This window comes from Doryrhamphus excisus, chromosome 3 (assembly GCF_030265055.1).
Source record: "Doryrhamphus excisus isolate RoL2022-K1 chromosome 3, RoL_Dexc_1.0, whole genome shotgun sequence".
In the NCBI taxonomy this organism is placed as follows: Eukaryota; Metazoa; Chordata; class Actinopteri; order Syngnathiformes; family Syngnathidae; genus Doryrhamphus; species Doryrhamphus excisus.
In genome coordinates, this window is record NC_080468.1 from 4,538,624 (window position 1) to 4,557,579 (window position 18,956).

The following is an 18,956-nucleotide window of genomic DNA, read 5'->3' on the forward strand; positions in this document are numbered from 1 at the left end:
CCCAGAAAACTCAGACATGTAAAAAGTCATTTAAGTGCAGCGACATGAAAGTTCTTATTGACACAGACCTCCCTTATCTTAAAGTCATTTCTTCCTTCTTGACTGCCTCTCTTCCAGGAGAGGACTGTAACGATCCGGAGACAGACGATCGGAGGATTTGGCCTTAGCATCAAGGTAATGTAGGTATTTGCTGGTGAGACTTCTCTCCTAAATGAAGCCACAGCAAGTCTTTTGATTGTCTTACGGCTTCAGGTGTTTTGTGGCGCTGATTCTGTTTCTTCTAATATGTCTCACAGGGCGGTGCGGAGCATAAAATCCCTGTGGTGATATCCAAAATATCCAAAGAACAAAAAGGTATATTGTAGCTTTAGCTAGTTGGCTTATGTACACACTTTACTCATGTTTAATCTTGTTTTTTTTCTGTGTTTCATAGCCGAACTCTCTGGGCTGCTTTTCATTGGTGATAGTATTCTGCAGGTAAAGTACACAAATGAGAATATTCTCAGTCTGCCTTGCCAAAATAACAGCAAGCAGTGAACTGATTGGTTGAAAGCACAGAGGCTTGATAATGCCTTTATCAATATTCAATATTGTCTGGCACTTCATTACCGACACCAATATTAACCCAAATTAGAATGGTTTAAGAAAGACCCTTTACCCTCCCTTTCCATAACCGGCACTTAAAGTCATGTTTGGCATGACAGGATGGACTATAATTTTGGTTTTCCTTTTCCTTTTTGTGCTCTTATTGTGGTTTTCTTTTTCCTGTTAAGTATGATGTGTAGCTGCTTTGCAGCGTGTGCAGTGTATTTTTATTGGGGATTATTGTGCTTATTGTGAGATCATTCAAATATGAAATGATTCCACAATCAAGACTGGCATTTGTGTGTCTAACTGAAGATAACCTTACACCTAGTGACTGCTGTGAAATACTACATATCATCTTTGAATGTGTACTGAATGCCTCATATTTGTATTTTACTTCCTTTAGCCAGTTTTATGCTTGAAATGCTTAATTTAGGAAGAAAATACATATTATGTAAATATGCATATTATGCATATTTCTTAACTAATTAATTCATTAACTAATTTTAACTAACTAATAAGAGGCCGTATTCAACCATGAAACTGCATTATCTTTTAGTTATATAATTTTGGCAATGACTCAGAGCAAAATGTAAAACATGGAAATAATTCCACTTCATGGACATACTGCCCTTGTAGCGCTTAATATGCTTGCATGTCTCATTTTCATGCCAATATCGGACATTTCTGATAATTACTCAAAGGATTGCCTAGCAGAACTTTGATTCTTAACAAGTAGCAACCAATCTGACCTTTTACCTCAGCTATCTTCTGTCAGGAAGCCTTAAAAAAAATCAATAGGATTCCTGCTTTGACATAGAACAATACTTCATTTTGTTTTTAAAATTGTATCCTGACAACACTGAACTAGCGATGTAACATTTGCTCTTAGCTACCTTACATTCTTTGTGACAGATTAATTCGCGGGGGCGCTGCAGCCTATCCCAGCTGTCTTGGGGCGAGAGGCGGAGTACACTCTGGACTGGTCACCAGCCAATCACAGGGCACATATAGACAAACAACCATTCACACTCACATTCATACCTATGGACAATTTGGAGTCGCCAATTAACCTAGCATGTTTTTGGAATGTGGGAGGAAACCGGAGTACCCGGAGAAAACCCACACATGCACGGGGAGAACATGCAAACTCCACACAAAGATGGAATCGAACACAGGTCTCATAGCTGTGTGGCCTGCGCACTAACCACTCGACCATCGTGCAGCCCTTTTTGCGACAGATGTCCTTCAAAATCAGTAGGACCCTTGGTTTGACTTTAAATTACGACCAAAAGTCTGCATAATGGTGTCATAATTGCTGCCGACAGATTAGTTTTTTGCAGTCACCATTCAAAATCAATAGTGTTCTTGATCTTTGTTCAGATTCCCCTCAAATTAAAATAGAATTATTGCTTTGCCAGTGAATCTATCTCAGATATACTTTAAGATGGATATCATTGGTGTGGATGATTGAGCACAGAAATAGAAGATTTAAATTGATTCCATGTGACCTAAGCTGCTTATGTTATATATTTTGTCAAACCTTTGCTGGAATACTGATTCATTAGCCCTCAAAATGAAGCTTTAATTAAGAAAACAGTTGAGTTATGACCTGTCGAGGGAAATATGTAGTCCCGACAAATACAAGTCCTAATGACAATAATATTGATGTAAGTTAGCAGGTTCTGTTCATTCCAAAAAGAAAAGCTGGCTATGTTGGTGATTCATCACTTATCAGCCATAAATATCAAGTTTTGTATTGATGGACGTAAATTTCCTGCTCACAGTTTTCAGTGCTGGCTTCATTAATCATGTAGCAGGGTGAGCTGCCAGCAGCAGCACTGTATTTACACTCGCACTGTGCTGTTCTTTGCAGATAAATGGAATAAACGTGAGAAGCTATCGCCATGAGGAAGTGGTAAGCTGTCGGCCCCTATCAGCTTTTTTGATTTGCATCTTTCATACATAAACTCTAGGTTTCATCTTTTATCATGGTTTTATTGTAACAACATGTCACTAGAAACTCCTGCAGCATGAATAATAAACATTGTTGTTTTCCAGGTTCAGGTTTTGAGGAACGCTGGTGAAGAAGTCACTCTGACTGTTTCTTTCCTCAAGAAGACTCCAGCCTTCCTTAAACTGCCTCTGTGTGAGGATTGCACGTGTAAGTAAATAAAAAAAATGTAAACATAGCAAACATAAGAGGACCCTGAATATATTTTCCCATATAAAGTATTTTAGCTAAGGATATCATATTACTTAGCTGTTACATTATTGATCAGAATTATCTGAAAATTAGCATCATATCTGCCGGCTGTTGTTTGCGGGTTAGCAGGTGTTGCAGGTGCTTTTATAACTCACTTGTAGAGAAGTCATTTGGTACCACCTGCTTGTCTGCATGGATAAATGCAGTGTTTCCCATACATTCATGTATTTGTAGCAGCCTGCTACAACTACATTTGGACCGCAAACAAGAGATTTGGAGCTAGCCTTTTTTATTGCATTTTTTAATTGATTTTTTTATTTTTTTAGAATTGTCGCTACCTGTTTGCTCTTACTGACACATACATTATAATGAGACTGTCTGCGCAACTCTGCATCTTAACACACCTTATATACACATACACAGCTGACTTTCTTGCGCATTTTAACGCAACTGTTCATCAATATAGGAGGTCAAAAAACAAAATCAGCGCATATTTACAGGGAGTTTAGGAAACACCATGAATGTTTTTTTTAAATTGCACAAGGCCCACACTTACACTAATCTACCGCTGCACAAAATGAAACCAACACATATAAGTCAACAACTTCATGTTGTTTTTTTGGGGGGGGGGAGGGATTTTTGCCCATCATCCACAGTCCGTATGTGAGACATCTGTCATGATTCAGCATTAGCTGGATTTCGGATCCCAAAGCACGGAGAGACTGTGAGAGCACTTGTTTCTAGTGCAGACAAAGCAGGCCGAAACAAACTCTTTGACATCAGCCAATGTCAAGGATACCAAAATCTCTGAGCGACTGCCAACTGGGTCTTGAAGATTTCTGGAAAAAATAAGAATGTCATCCAAGTAAATGAAGCAAAATATATGAATAATGTCCCTGAGGATTGTAAAGGAGGCAATGGAATACTGCGACAGCGTTAGTGAGACCGAATGGCATTACCAGGTATTCAAATTGCCCGTGTGGCATATTAAAAGCCTTCTTCTCGTCTCTAATCCGCACTAAATGATGGGCGTTGTGCAGTTCAACCGTGGAAAAAATTCTGGAGTTTTGTAAAACCAAAAATGCTGAGTCCATTTCTGACAGCCCATAGCAATTTCTAACAGTGATTTCGTTGAAGCCTCGGTAGTCATAAGATTTAGCCTTCTTTTTGACAAAAGAAAACCCAGTTCCAATGGAGACGAGGAAGGCCGACTAAGGCCCGAGTCCTAGGAGGAAGATATATATTCTTCAAGGGCCTTTTGCTCGGGGCCAAGACATTATACATTCGGGCGTAAAGTAGAGTCAGGGTGCAGCTTGATGATGCAATCGTATGGTCGATGAAGAAGTAAAGTCTGGGCCCTGTCCTTACAAAAGACTTATTTGAAGTCATAATACTCAGTAGGGATGCCCGACAAATTGATCCTTTCAATAGGAGTGTGAAGGCAGTTGGCATGGCAAAAAGTGCTCCAACTATCTATTCTCGCCCTACCCCAAGCTATCACAGGATTATGAAGCTTGAGCCAAGTTAAGCCTAGCAGAACAGGCGCGGACTGAGAGGGAATAATAAAAAAAATCGAATGGACTCATGGTGGTTACCAGATAGGCGGAGTGACAAAAACTCTTGGTTTGGTGCGTGTCTACCGCCAGAGGGTTCCCATCCAAGGACTGTGCCTCCTCGGGAGCCTACAGTTTAACTCTTAACAAGCTGATGCTCGACAAACCCAAAATCCAAAAAGGTAGCATCAGCCCTGGAGTTCCCCATCTGAGGTTGTTCTTGCCATTTGGAGTCTCCTGTTGCGCTGTGTCTCATTATTCATTATCATATAATAACAATAAACAGCGAGCAGGCCACGCTGAACACCTTGAGATACGACGGTCTGCATGGCCGCATGGGTCATGAGGCGAACCCCAGCTGCATGGGAACCTCCGAAAGGAGCGTGGAATGATCAGCGGTGGTGGCATCCGCGAGGCTGCTGTTCCAGTCCCTCGTCATCTGTGTCAATATTGGCCGTGATATCAACGTGACGCTGCCGGTCTCTCCTCCTCAGTGTGTTATCCAGCCGGATGGCCAGGTCGATAAGTCCGTCCAGGGAAGTGGTATCATCCCGCACTGCCAATTTGTCTTTAATGTGGACATTCATGGCTTTACAGAATATGCTGCTCAAAGCCACCTCGTAGCTGTTCTCAACTGCCAATACTTGAAAGTATGACTGGCCTTGCTTACAGCCAGAGTCTATGCACTGCCTTGTCATGAGCAAGCTCATAATGAATGCTACCTAAGAGTGGTCTGGAGTGTAAGTTCCAGGTTGTTGATTGAACACAGGGGAGTATTGGTGAAGGAACTGTTCACAAGAAACTGACTCTCCAGAAAAGTGTGCAAGATGAGGAATATTCGGCTCGCAGTGCAAAACCCTAGTGGTGACTGCCATAGTAGGAGAGCTAATGGCTATATCGCTGGGAGGTGGAGAGAGACCCTCCGGAGAGATGCGGGCGCAAACCCTCTCAAAGCGCTGGTCTGTTGCTGCCACATTAACCGATAAGGCAGCAATGGCCTGCTGGCCCTAATTGCATGCGACATGATGTCAATCCTATTATGTGACTGTTTGTGTAGCTTAGTACATCTGTGTACAGGATGTAGTGTCCCATGCTATACATGATACATTCATATTCATGTACTGCACACCCAGGGAAATATAGGCCTTATGATGGCACAGTGTTTATATGTACACATGTGTGCACATGTGCGTTACTGTGTACGTACGTTGTTTGAGTTTAACAATTAATATGTGGACACCTGTGGCTAACAGGGCGTGTTCACTCTCCGGCAGGGGATGGCACTGATGTAATAATTTTCTCGAGATGGACGGACATAGTCCCAAAGATGGCTCGTGATCGATGGGTTGGTGATCCTTGTCGTAGAGCTACAAAATGATAAAAGAAGAAATGCGAGTGAAACAAAATAAATTTGAGTTAGCAATTTATTTACAAACAAGCATTAAATTGAAATATACTGTTCATATGCTGGTGAAAAATGTAAGACCACATTGATGAATGAAAGGTTGAAGACATTGAAGACACAATGTGGCAGCAATATCAACACCAATACCACCTTTGGGTTTTATAATGAGTTATTTCTTGAATTCAGTATTGTTTCTCACTTTCTTCATCACATTGTAACATTTGCAACTTACTTTGATTCAATTTTGGGTTATAGTATTGGGATGAAAAACACTTGAATTCAAGAAACAACTCATGGCAAAACAGGAAGGTGGTGTCTGTGTTGATCTGGGAACAGTCACATCAAGAATCACGTCTTAGGTAAAGGTAACCGTAAATGTTTACTTTATGCTTTCATTCGTCATTTATATGCATTTACAATTGTTCTAAGCATGTAAATCTCTAATTGGAAGACTGTAAAAACGTGTTTTGTGTTAACATTTTTGACTTTCTGGAGCAATTTAATTAGATTTATATTATTTTGAGATTTTGAATATTGATTCGGTTAGCATTCATTTCAGTTAGATTCTGACTTCTGGAACTGATTGACACTAACTCAGGTTCGAATGTATTATACTGTACTTATGGCTTCTTTGTGTGTGTGTGTGTGTGTTTGTCCTGATGCTACTTAGCTTAATAAGATAAGAACATCAAAAGGACACATTGCTCATATCAAGGGACTCAACTATAAAGTGAAGCAAAATGACACAACTCATTGTGGCGCACTTGATTTCTCTTGCATTGGAAAGCTTCATCCTGTCATCAGACTTGGGAGCTTTTATAAAAGCCTTTCATAAGCCTATATAGGCCAGGTTGACTGGACGGTCGACTGAATGCAAATTGGCACAGAGCAGCGGAAGCCTACCAGAAAAATCAGGGTTTTTTTGTTCACAGATATATCATAGGGTTTTTGTACTTGCAGGCATCCCCAGTGACCAGAGCAGCGGGACCTCATCTCCATTGTGTGATAGTGGCCTGCACTTGAACTACCATCCTAACAACACGGTACTATGCTTCATCAATTCAGAGTTTATGCATGCTGATAACTGGGAAGGAAGTTTCTGTGTTAAGCCTATTTCCACTCTACAGGATACTTTAGCCATGTTTTACTATTATTTTGCAGAAGAGTCATAAAAAAGCACAGTGCTCCTGTCATACAGAGGATCTTTGACTCGCGCTTCTGCAGTAGGCACAGAACTCTTGTCATGTCGAGGATCTTTAATTCTCATTTTTTATGCAGATTCCTACAAACAGCTTGTCGCTCCTTTCATTTCACATAAAGGATCGCTAACTACCATTTTTGCTGTAGATTCCACAAAACAGCAGAGCATTCCTGTCCTGTTGCAGTAGCTTTTAAGGCTCTTCAGACTAGCTTTTCTGCAATAGGTCCTTAAAAAAATTATACGGTTGTGTTTTGGTCCTTCGGCAGGACACACTGTCCTGTTCTTCGTGGCCTACATCACCTGGGCTCCGCTGGGAGAAGAGATGGGTGGACCTCCGCCTCATACCGCTGCTTCACTCTCGCCTCTCTCAGCACATGCCAGGCTCTGATGTGTGCAGGTAACAAAGAACTAGTGTTACATTCCCACAGAAGCATCATGTTGTTTTTTTTTTCACATCAGTCGTCATCATCTGCTTTTGGCCAGACATATTAAACTCACACACACACACACTGTTTGATATGTTGAGCCATTAAGCTGTGCTTGGATACATTTCCACGAGGGCTACCACTGCAATATGTATGTGCATTGACTCTTAATGGAGCACAATTGTTTATTATATGTATTAAGAACTAAATTTACCAATCTGCTGCTTTGGATTTAATTAACAACAAGGGAATGAAGAGTAGCTGGAAAATTGCTGGAGATGAGTTAAGAGAGATTGTTTGGCATGATAGAAAGCCTGACAAATACATTATCCATAACATATATAGCATTTAACTGGAAATTTGGATGCGTTTTGATAAAAACAAATATTTTGAAAACAGTAACCTTAAAAATATCTTAGTAGTACATAAGTATAAATTACATTTAAAATAATAACTTCAAAATACTCAAAGCTGCTTTACAAAAAATGATAAAACCAGATTAAAGCACATTGAAAATGCAATGGTTACCCAAATTAAGATTCAACAAAAAGCAGCTACACATGATAACCCACATAAATCTTTCAGAATCTGCACCTATTCCAGCTGTTTTTCTTTGGATTTTGTGCGTTCCGTGAAAACAGTCTGTTTTAATGCTTGATAAATGCTATAGGAGTTGATAATAATAAAGTAACATTGGAAAGGCTACATCTTCAGCAACAGTTTTTCGGCTAGTCCAGCTGCATACTGGCCCATTTTCACAAAACAGTCCAGTGTGAAATGCCGTTGACGGATTAACATGTTATTATTTTGCTAGTAGAGAATCAGGAACTCCAACCCCTCCTGCCTGCTGTTTGCCTCATTAGGAATTGTAAAGAAATTTAGCTCTGCCTTACACCCGAAAAAACACTTCCTGGTAGACATTGATAACACAGTGAACAGAGAAGCAGAGCTTGGGGAGGGCAGAGAGTGTATCTGGCCTACAGCACACGCCCATATGAGGAAGCCCGGCACTCTGTGACATCAAAGCGAGCCATTTTTTTTTTTTAAACTTTATAAAACCAAGCGTTCAAGCCACTGCTTTCCAAAATGTGCAAACCTCATTATCTGAAACTTTGGCATTGTTTAACACGAGAATACAACATTCTAACAACATTTATAGGTCAGAAAAGTGAAAAAAGCACTCTAAAAGTCCCTTTAAAAATAAGTATTACAGTGGAAAAGAAAATAAATATTAAGCACATATTTTGAAAATGTTTGAGCCGTTTGTGTTGAAGTGTTTCATACTAAACTCCATGTGCAAAGCTAAATATAAATACAAATAATTCTAGAAATAATCTAAGAAACTATTTGGTTGGCTGACCTTTCTCATGTGGGTGTAGTTACCAATCATGTGGTTGGTCTGGGATCTTGTGTTCATACATTTATTGCCGTAGTGACCAGAATAAATCCTGATATATAATATATGGGTCCATCCAGAAAGATGTCCCCTGAAAACCTCCTCATGATGGATTATATCCCATTATTTGTGTTTGTAGGTTCAAAGAGCTGACCACAAAGTTTTTTATCTTGATGCCACATTGTCCTCCTATTTCTTTCCAAGGAAAAATGGTTTCCAGGTCATTGCTGTGGATGGTGTGTGCAGTGGTGTGCTCCAGTTCCCCACGGCCGAAGACTGCTTGGACTGGCTTCAGGCGACAGGCAGCAACATCTCCAATCTCACCAAGCACAACGTGAGCATAAAGCAATCGCTGCCTTTTTTTTTTCTTTCTGTGTCCCATGTGAACCACTAATGAGATGTGTAGCGGTGCAACAGTTCGCTTTTGCAAATGTCACTGCATGATGTAGTCACACGTTCACGTAACAGTGCAGTAACAGCACACGTGTTTGCAATGAACAAAATGAACACCATAGTTTGTCTAGCCAGACTTGCAGGGGTGGGGGGGCTGCTAGATAGCTCCTCCGCTCTTGCTTGTACCAGCACGTCCTCCATCCTTTTATGCTTCCACTTCGCTTCAAGCGAATGAAAACGAGCTTGTTAAAGTGAAAAAAACAAAAAAACAAAATGAGATGTGTAATTATCGCGATTGTGTGTATGTGTGTGCGTTTGTGTGTGTATGAGAGGAGGGCTGAGGGTGTCGTCTGGGAATAATGGCGCCTCAGTTAATTGGAGTGGACACAGTATTAAATGTAACAGCGATGACTCACAGCCAGTATGGCCCTGAACAACCCAGTGCTGGGTGGCCTTTTGCAAAAGGTGTGTGAGTGACAAATGTACAACACAGTCCGATCAGTGTGTGTATGTTTTATTTTCTTCTTTCCCCACACACACATACATCTTCTCACTTGTATTTAAAGAGCTATACACACAAGGAGTTTAGGTCATGGTGAAACATCTATGTTGTCGCCATGACAACTAATGCACTGTCTTCTGATTGCAGGGCACATATAGACAAACAACCGTTCACACTCACATTCATACCTATGGACAATTTGGAGTTGCCAATTAACCTAGCATGTTTTTGGAATGTGGGAGGAAACCGGAGTACCTGGAAAAAAACCCACGCATGCACGGGGAGAACATGCAAACTCCACAGAGATGGCCGAGGGTGGAATCGAACTCAGGTCTCCTAGCTGTGTGGCCTGCGCGCTAACGACTCGACCTTTGCTTTTGATATTTTACTAAAAATAAATATTGATACATTGTATCCATATATGACTCACAGCACATGTTTACCAACTCCGTCAACTAAGAAACAAAGAAAGTGTACAGTCTTTAACGGGGTCTGCAACGCGCAGTGCAGCCCTGCACATGATGGGGTCAAACAAGCGACCACATCTCACTGATGGGTGCCACATACGAGAGGTGACATACGTCGCATCGAGTCATTAAGTTTCAATGGAACCTGCGAGGCAGGGCGATTATTGTGAGTCTTTGTCCAGCCGAGCGACATGTGAAATCTGCGTGTTTTTAATTTTATGCTTGTGCGTGTCAGCATGCACACCCTGGCTCCCAAATCACAATGCAATCCCAGAAAGTTGTAAAATGTTTAAGTTTCATAGCTGTTGCCCAGACAAGGATCAATCAGCAAGAGTTTTATTGACCGACCAATGAGTGGACAGGATGCTTGGTAGGGGAACATAAAAAAAAGAATACTTGCTATGTCCGAGCTATTTATGGTTTAAGTCTGCATGTTCATTTCATAGCAAATTGAAAGGGAAGGTTTAACAATCACAATAAAGCAGTATACTGGAGTAGAGTTAGCACCTTTAAATGGGACAGAATATTAATGTGTCACCGCTGAGGCACGTTAAGGACATCGGGTAAAAAAGACATACCTTCTCTGGTGTTATCAAATTGTTTTTTTAACATCCAGTTGGCTTCATTTAATGTTTAGCTGTCGATGGTACATAAATATAAATATAATACACTGAAAGAAATATTGGGCTGCACGGCGGGCAAGTGGTTAGTGCGCAGGCCTCAGAGCTTGAAGACCCGAGTTCAATTCCACCCTCGGCCATCTCTGTGTGGGTTTTCTCCGGGTACTCCGGTTTTCTCCCACATTCCAAAAACATGCTAGGTTAATTGGTAACCCCAAATTGTCCATAGGTATGAATGTGAGTGTGAATGGTTGTTTGTCTATATGTGCCCTGTGATTGGCTGGCGACCAGTCCAGGGTGTACCACGCCTCTCACCTGAAGACAGCTGGGATAGGCTCCAGCACACCCGCAACCTCTGTGAAAGGGGTAGAAAATGATTGAATGAATGAATGAAAAAAATATCTGGTCGTACTACATATTCAATATGTTTATTGTAATAAAAATATTGAAACATATGTATATAAAGGGCTACATAGTGGATGAGTAGTTAGCGCGCCGGGCACACAGTTAGGAGACCTGTGTCCGATTTCCCGATTGGGCATCTCTGTGTGTTATCATCAGACTTCATACCCTGTTTGACTTTTGAGGTATATTTTTCCCAGACTGAATTTTTGATGTGCGTATTGACAGGTGAAGAAGATCAACCGCAATTTTCCAGTTAACCAGCAGGTGAGTGTGCGTGTGCTTCAAAAGATGATTTTTTTTTTTCATCAAATACATTAGATTTTTTTCCATAAGCGAAAGTGAAAGCAGGCCATCCAGTCAGAGAAAGGACATGCTTCATCTTGCCAAGTGTTGCAACCTCAGCTAAATGTTTGCATCATAATCCTCAGAGAAAGAACGAGAAAACAACTTCATTGCCTTCAGTAACTCTCCATGTGTGTGTATGTGTTGGTTAATTAATTCATTCAGATCGTGCTCACATGAATCCACATGACAGTTCAATGGAGACATGGTCCCAAATCTTTCATCCGCTGTTTTTTGTCAGCCGTCAAACATGTTGGTTCTATCTGGTCTGTTTTAATGAGGAATGATGGTCACACTAGATGTCTTTTTACAACGTTTGTACTTGTCACTTCTTTCCTTTCAACACCCTGCTGATGCGGCCCCCCTGCTTCCACCCGACCCCCCTCCAGCTCCCTTCATATACTGAAGACTGTCACAGCCCATATTAGCACTGTCATTTCATTAGGATTTGAACTTTGAGTCAACTATTCAACTATCCATCCTCCATTCATCTTCTACTACTTATTTGAGGTTGGGTCGCGGGACCCGAGACTTCCCTCTCCCTGGCCACTTGGTCCAACCAGTTCAGTTGGGAGACATAGTCTCTCCAACGTGTCCTGGGTCTTCCCCGAGCCATTCTACTGGTTGGACGTGCCATGAACACCTCCCCAGGGGGCATCCTAACTAAATGCCCAAGCCACCTCATCTGGCTCCTCTCAATGCAGAGGAGCAGCAGTTCCACTCTCCCGAGTCTCTCTCTCGAGTCTCTCCCGGACGATAGTGCTTCTCACCTTATCTCTAAGCGAGAGCCCAGCCACCCTTCGGAGAAAAGTAATTTTGGCCGCTTGTACCCGTTATCTACCTAATACTCATGACCATAGGTGAGGGAAGGAATCTAGATAGGCTGGTAAATTGATTGATGTAGAGTCCGCATCACTGCAGATGCCGCACCAATCCACCTGTCGATCTCATGTTCCATCCTTCCCTCACTCGTGAACAAGACCCTGACGTACTTAAAGTCCTCCACTTGGGGCAAGATCTAATCCCAGACCCAGAGATGGCACTCCACCCTTTTCCGGGCGAAAACCATGGAAACGGGTCCAGCTTATTGCGGACAGTGCAAACCAAACGCTGACACAGGTCATTTCCTGGTCAAATACCCCATACTCCCAGAGTACTCCCCACAGAATTCCTAGAGGAACAAGGTCAAATGCCTTCTAGAAGTCCACAAAACACATGTAGTCTGGTTGGCCAAACTCCTATGGTCCCTCAAGGATCCTGCTGAGAGTGTAGAGCTGGTCCACAGTTCCACGACCAGGACAAAAACCTCCTGAATCTGAGATTCAACTGGATGGATGGATAAATACGTTTTTTTTATTAAAGCCATGTAGACATGAAATAACACCCATGTACTCACATGTATGTTCATATTATTCAATAGAATAGATATAATCAGATCAGAGGTAATAAGCCCTTTAAGTTTACCTTGTAGGGAAGCATTAAAAACAACAATGCTTATTGTAAAATAACTTGTAACATAATTATCTCGTTATTAAATCTAACAATTTGTTCCATGTTTGAATTGAGCAGATCATCTACATGGGCTGGACAGACGAGAAGGAGCAGGACTCCGTTCAGGACCGAATGTACTCATCAAAGTTCCTCGCTTTGAGGGGTTCCTCACTTTTTAAGTTCTGCGCTCCTCCGGTAGGCTTTCTTTCAGTCTCACGTTGTTTATTTTTATTTTTTTGTTATCATGGCAGGAAAAGGAAGGAGGCTCCCAATCATTTGTGCCGCATTGATCTACCCCGCGATTGATGATGGTCATCAGATGTGTTTACATTGAGGCAGCATCTTACGTTATTATGATAAGCAGCAGAAGCTATGAATGTAATGGAGATGTGCAAATATGGATATATAGGTGCAATTGCCAGCTCAATTTAATATGAATGGAATATGCTAATGTGAGTGGAAGCTGTGCATTGTCATTCCTTATTTATGAGTGAAGACAGTGAAGACCTCTCAGTGTGAACTAACAACCTTTTAGAAGCAACAATCATCATCAAACATTCATTTGACTTAAAGGTGTTTCATTTACAGGTGACAACATGGGACTGGACTCGAGCAGAGAAAAGCTTTACGGTCTATGAAATCATGTGCAAGATTTTAAAGGTAAGTCCCCTTAATAAACGGAAATACTAGACGTCCAATTCGTCTGTTTCACTTGTGTTTTCAAAAAAGCTAACAACTATAAAACATGGAAAACAACTAAGCAGGGTGACTAGTTAGCTTGAGCGAATAATGTTTCTAGTGGCACTAAGATACTATAACGCCACTACTGCCAGATGGGGAATGACCAATTATGGTACCAGACGCTAAAATCCTACATACCCAATTTGACACAGCTAAGGGCCATCTGCTCCAGAAAAACATTGCCACAGACGGTGTATAGTACAGCTTAACATGCAGTTGTACCTTTAAACAAAGTCCACTCTCAACGCCACTTGAGCAGGTTCAGCTCCATATGGTTCTGACCACATCAGAGGACCAGCTGATCCACCTCCCATCTGTATGCAGACTCCTCTGCATCCCATATGAGACCGACGACTGTCGTGTCCTGTGTAAAACTTCAAGATTTTCACAAAATGGTCCCCTGACGTGCAATCATTAGTGTAGAGAGAGAAGAGTAGTGGAGCGAGAACACATCCTTGGGGAGCGCCACTGCTGGTTTTCCTGGTGCTGGATGTGATGCCCCTCAGCCTGCTGGCTCGTGCCAGTCGGGAAGCTGGTGATCCACTGCTGCCACGGTGAACTGGGAGAGCCTCGGGTGGAGGATCTCAGGGATGATGGTGTTGAACACCCAGCTGACATTTTGTTTGTCCTGTAGTACAAGTACATTTTTAGCATATTTCATTTCAATCCATAGTGATTAAAATGAACTAAGGTTTTCTTCGGGTAGTCCGGTTTCCTCCTACATTCCAAAAACAAAGACCCAAGGATTAATCCTTCCCAGGTGAGTTACATCAGTAATGGCAGTCAAAGACTCCATCGCAAAGATAAGGTGCTAGCCAGTCAACCTGCAGCTAGTGAGTGTCGTTGATATTAACAGTGTCATTAAACAATTAAAGTAGTAGCTAAGATAATTTTGTCAACCGTGTGACCATTATTTGACCCACACAGCGTTTTCTATGTGTCTCCTCAGGACAACGACCTGGTGGACAAGAGAAAGCACTGCTTCAGCGTGCAGACGGAGAGCGGCGAGGACATGTTCTTCAGCGTGGAGCTGGAGTCGGAGCTGCTGGTTTGGGAAAAGGCCTTCCAGATGGCCACTTTCCTGGAAGTGGAGAGGATACAGGTGGGCGACTCAGGGAAAGGACTTTCATCTCAGCGCCAGGCTCTGGTTGAAGATTAATGACTCTACCTAGCGGGAGAGTGAGTTTTTTTGTGTCCTTTGCTCGGCTCACGGCTCGCTTTTCTTCTCAATGCAGTGTAAAACATACGCCTGTATCATGGAGAGCCACCTTATGGGACTAACTGTTGACTTCAGCATGGGCTTTGTGTGCTTTGATGCCGCTTCCAAGGTGAGTGAAGGACACCATCACTGCCATACGGATGCGGAGGTAAGATAATGCTGTATCCCTGAACACTGGAAAATGTGAAATGTTGCTATGGGTGGCAGAATCTGGATGGTTTTGGTTAGGTGAACGTTTGTAGTAAAAGTTGTTGGAAGAGTCATGACAGAATGCTTTAAAACTACCATATTTTTTAGAAATTAAAAGCCTTTAAATCGATGGCCTGCCGTATAATCTGGTGCATCTTATTTATGTATGTATGCATTGTGTTTCAAAATCTGTAAAAAGTACGTAGCTTGACGTCCGCCACACCCCCCACGGCTGCAAAACAACATTGCACCCATCTCTCCACTACCGTCAAACACCAAGTGAAGCAAATTAATTTGGAGCTTGCCATCATTCCAGGAGGATTAAGAACAGAAAACTCCCCCCACTGGACATCGATGTAAACAGGGCATTCAAAGAGACGTTGCAAGCGCCATGAGAGTGACAATATGTGTATGGATCATAGGTGCTTGGGCGAAGGTTGTCTGAGCTTTGGCAAAAGCCGTCATCATTGCTGAACACGTGAAGCATCCAGTAAGTTGCCTAGCTAGCAGGGTGACAAAGACAAGGACAGTTTGCATGGATTTAGGGGGCACCAAACAAATCCAAAATATCAGATCTACAGATTTATTCATTTTTAACCAAAATGTGGCAAGTTTGAGACAAAACCAAAACATGTGCGAATGGAGATTGTTTACACTTGTTACACGCATTTGTCATATGAGTGAATATCCCAGACATTTCTAAATTGCTATAATGCATTCTGTGCACCATTTTACACTGCAGCAGGCCATGTCTTGTACAAAAGAGGAAGAGTGAACCAACCGTAATACTAGTTGCCAGTAATCATCAGGGAACGTGTTTCCTAGTTCCTGCTCCCAGGACTCGTTTGGGCTGGACGTGGGCTGTCAGTTGTTGTATTAATAAGGCCATAAATAGTAGAGACGAGCCGCTTCTGGTCGGGATTAAGGGCTAGTAATGCGTCAAGCAAAGTTTTAGTGGGGCGACTAGGAAATATGGGGTTTTTCGTGTGAGCAAATCAAATTGATCTGCTTGCTTGGAAAAAGATATAAAAGTCCCATGATTGTAGAGGTCTTTAAGTTTAGTTATGCCTTTGTCACACCACCTCTGAAAGGTTGAATCAGTGCATGAAGGCAGAAACAGATGATTTGTTGGAGAGTGAATCCTCGTCTCAGATATTCAGTCTCTGTCCCACGGTACTTGGATGTGAGGCTACCCACAATTCTAGCAGCAAGTTAGCCTAGTGGGTGAGCATCCAACTGTTACACCAGCATGAATAAAGGCACAACAGCGATGGTTTCTGAGGCGAATTCAACAGCCTTTGGATGTGCTCTAAACACCCGCCCACCCAAGTTCTCTGATTGGCTGAAGACGCAATCTTACTAAACTTTAGCCAATCCTCATTGCTTATGTGGTTATCACACCCCTTCCTTTGTCACTCTGCAACGCTCTCACACTCTCACTGCGCTGCAGATTAGTTATGAAGTCGGTGATATATTTTTAGGCGGCTTCAGTAACGTGCAGTAGCGGTGTGTCAAAAATGGTAACGGCGTTATGCTGAAAAGTAATTAGTTAGATTACCCATTACTGGAAAAAGTAACGGCATTGATAACACCGTTTATTTAAACGCTGTTATTCCCATCACTGCAACATCGTATGCAACATAATAGTTTGTTTTCTTCAGTGTAGCTAACTTTTAGTGCAACGTATGCATATTGGGACTGTGGGCACAATTGTTATACAGACGGATTACACAGTTGAGCGGCACACAAGCAAAGCCATATTGTGTGGATGTTTTTTGGCTGCAGCTTATGTAAAAAAAACAAGCCACAATGTCCCCCAAGGATGATATAGTGTGGTGTAGCCGTTGCCAGCATATTGTTTACACATCACATAACAGGCCAAATGACAACAGAAGAGGTAGGAACTACATAACGAACACCAAGTACGTACATCAATGTGTGTTTGTGTGTGTGTGTGTGTACAGTTTGTATTTAATTGTTCCTTCCACAAAAGCAGCTGTTTAATTCCTTCTAATGGACACACAAACAAAGAACAGAACCACCAGGTCAGCAGAGGTTAAATCTTCGTCTGGTGAATTCACCTGAAGTCTTACATGTTCCAGTCAAGTATAACACGCTTAGCTGCAGCTCCAGGTTGTTTTAAAAACACAAAACAATAGAAACTCTTTTTTTTTAAATTGTGGTTTATGATAATAAAAAATGAGAACACCGTGTATCTTGGCTGGATCCCATTCTTAAAGGCGATGCCAGTAGTGTACTCTTCCTAATGGATGAAAAGCACTTAGTGTTGATCTGATCAATAAATTAAGACATAAAAGACATAAAATATGTGCCTTTACATGAATCAGCAGATGACTCCGCACTGCCTTTTTATTGCATGTGACATTAGGACCCTCCCGCCAGTACCAGGAAGTCCTGTCCTATTTAAGAATACAGGCCTGACATGGACTGCTGGGCAAATAAAAGATTCTAGATAATACTAGACATTTTTTGAAATGTTAGCAGAACCACAATGTTTACTTAATTAAATGGAAATATTAGATGGAAAAATCTGGATTGCTTCAGTTGAGGGCTGTTTGCAGTATTTTGCTGGAGTAATCAGGGAAATGCATGGTATGGTGTTTGTGACTATTATTACAAAATGTAATGCAACAATGCATAGAATGCAGCACAAAAAATTAAAACACAGTCAGGACATCGGGAAGACCTGGGTTTGATTCTCTGCCCTGTGATTGGCTGGCGACCAGTCCAGGGTGTACCCCGCCTCTCGCCCGAAGACAACTGGGATAGGCTCCAGCATACCTGCATCCCTTGTGAGGATAAGCAGCATAGAAAATGCATGGATGGCTAGATGGCCAATCACAACAGTGCATTGTATGCTGCTCAGCACTCGTGCTATTATGTGCCTGTGAATATTCTCATTCATCCAGGCCATTGTATTCTCAGGGCATTGAATCGATCAGGCTGTTCAGGTTGTCTTTGAAGACGTTTCGCCTTTCATCCCAGCAGGCTTCATCAGTTCATGCTCTTGACTACATGACTAGATATTGACTTGACTAGATTTCATAGAGAAGCAAAACGTTTTGTTAGACAACTTCAACAGTCTGGTGGTGACCGATTCCATGCCCTGAGTATAATGTTGTTACATAATACATGTAGTATCATTTGAGGTTATGTCCAGTTGATCGTCTATCTATCAAGATAGATGGACAAGACAGATTTGGTTGAGATCTGTTTGCAGTAAAACAAGCTACAGTCGTCACAAAAGTGCATGGTCGATGTTGAACGCATTGGAATAGTCATGATAGTGCATGGTATGTGACTTGTGCACCAAAAATAAAATTACACGAGAGCCAGATGAGCTGAAATGGAAATGTTTGGCTGTTCTCTTGAGGTTCTATGGATTTGTGCCCTCATCTCCTGTCAGTTATTGTTTTCACTATGTTCTAACCTTAGCTGATAGTGATACTGGCCTCCAGAGGATTCTAGTAACATAAAAAATATATGCAAGCTTCACAGCTACACATTTATGTTCTTTTTATTTCCCTACTGGCTGTAATAAAAAGTTTACAACACTACCATCAGTGTCCATCGTGTTGAGTTAGACATAAATTATTCATTCATATATAAGCAGGTGATATGTGTCTGGTTGATTACATTTCAGGCTGTTCTGTGGAGATACAAGTTCTCTCAGCTAAAAGGATCATCAGATGATGGGAAAAGCAAGATCAAGTTTTTATTCCAAAACCAAGACTCCAAATCTATTGAAGCAAAGGTAAAATAAGTCTTTAGCTTGAGTCTTAAGAAAAGAAAAGA

The 18,956-nt window shown here is 41.7% G+C and overlaps 1 protein-coding gene across 3 annotated transcripts in view; it reads left to right on the forward strand.

Annotated features, from left to right (window-relative positions):
• sntg1 (syntrophin, gamma 1) overlaps positions 1-18,956 on the forward strand; it is a 36,680-nt gene that overhangs the window by 14,139 nt on the left and 3,585 nt on the right. For 2 of the 3 annotated variants that reach the window (XM_058066868.1, XM_058066865.1), the window contains 14 exons: positions 118-174; positions 297-354; positions 434-477; positions 2,462-2,503; positions 2,647-2,749; positions 6,710-6,792; positions 7,217-7,347; positions 8,976-9,105; positions 11,384-11,422; positions 13,070-13,186; positions 13,580-13,651; positions 14,682-14,834; positions 14,968-15,099; positions 18,805-18,915. In XM_058066868.1, the coding sequence (XP_057922851.1) occupies positions 118-174; positions 297-354; positions 434-477; positions 2,462-2,503; positions 2,647-2,749; positions 6,710-6,792; positions 7,217-7,347; positions 8,976-9,105; positions 11,384-11,422; positions 13,070-13,186; positions 13,580-13,651; positions 14,682-14,834; positions 14,968-15,099; positions 18,805-18,915 (1,272 nt within the window). The remainder of the gene's footprint in view (positions 1-117; positions 175-296; positions 355-433; positions 478-2,461; positions 2,504-2,646; positions 2,750-6,709; positions 6,793-7,216; positions 7,348-8,975; positions 9,106-11,383; positions 11,423-13,069; positions 13,187-13,579; positions 13,652-14,681; positions 14,835-14,967; positions 15,100-18,804; positions 18,916-18,956) is intronic. The other variant, XM_058066866.1, reaches the window with a different exon arrangement.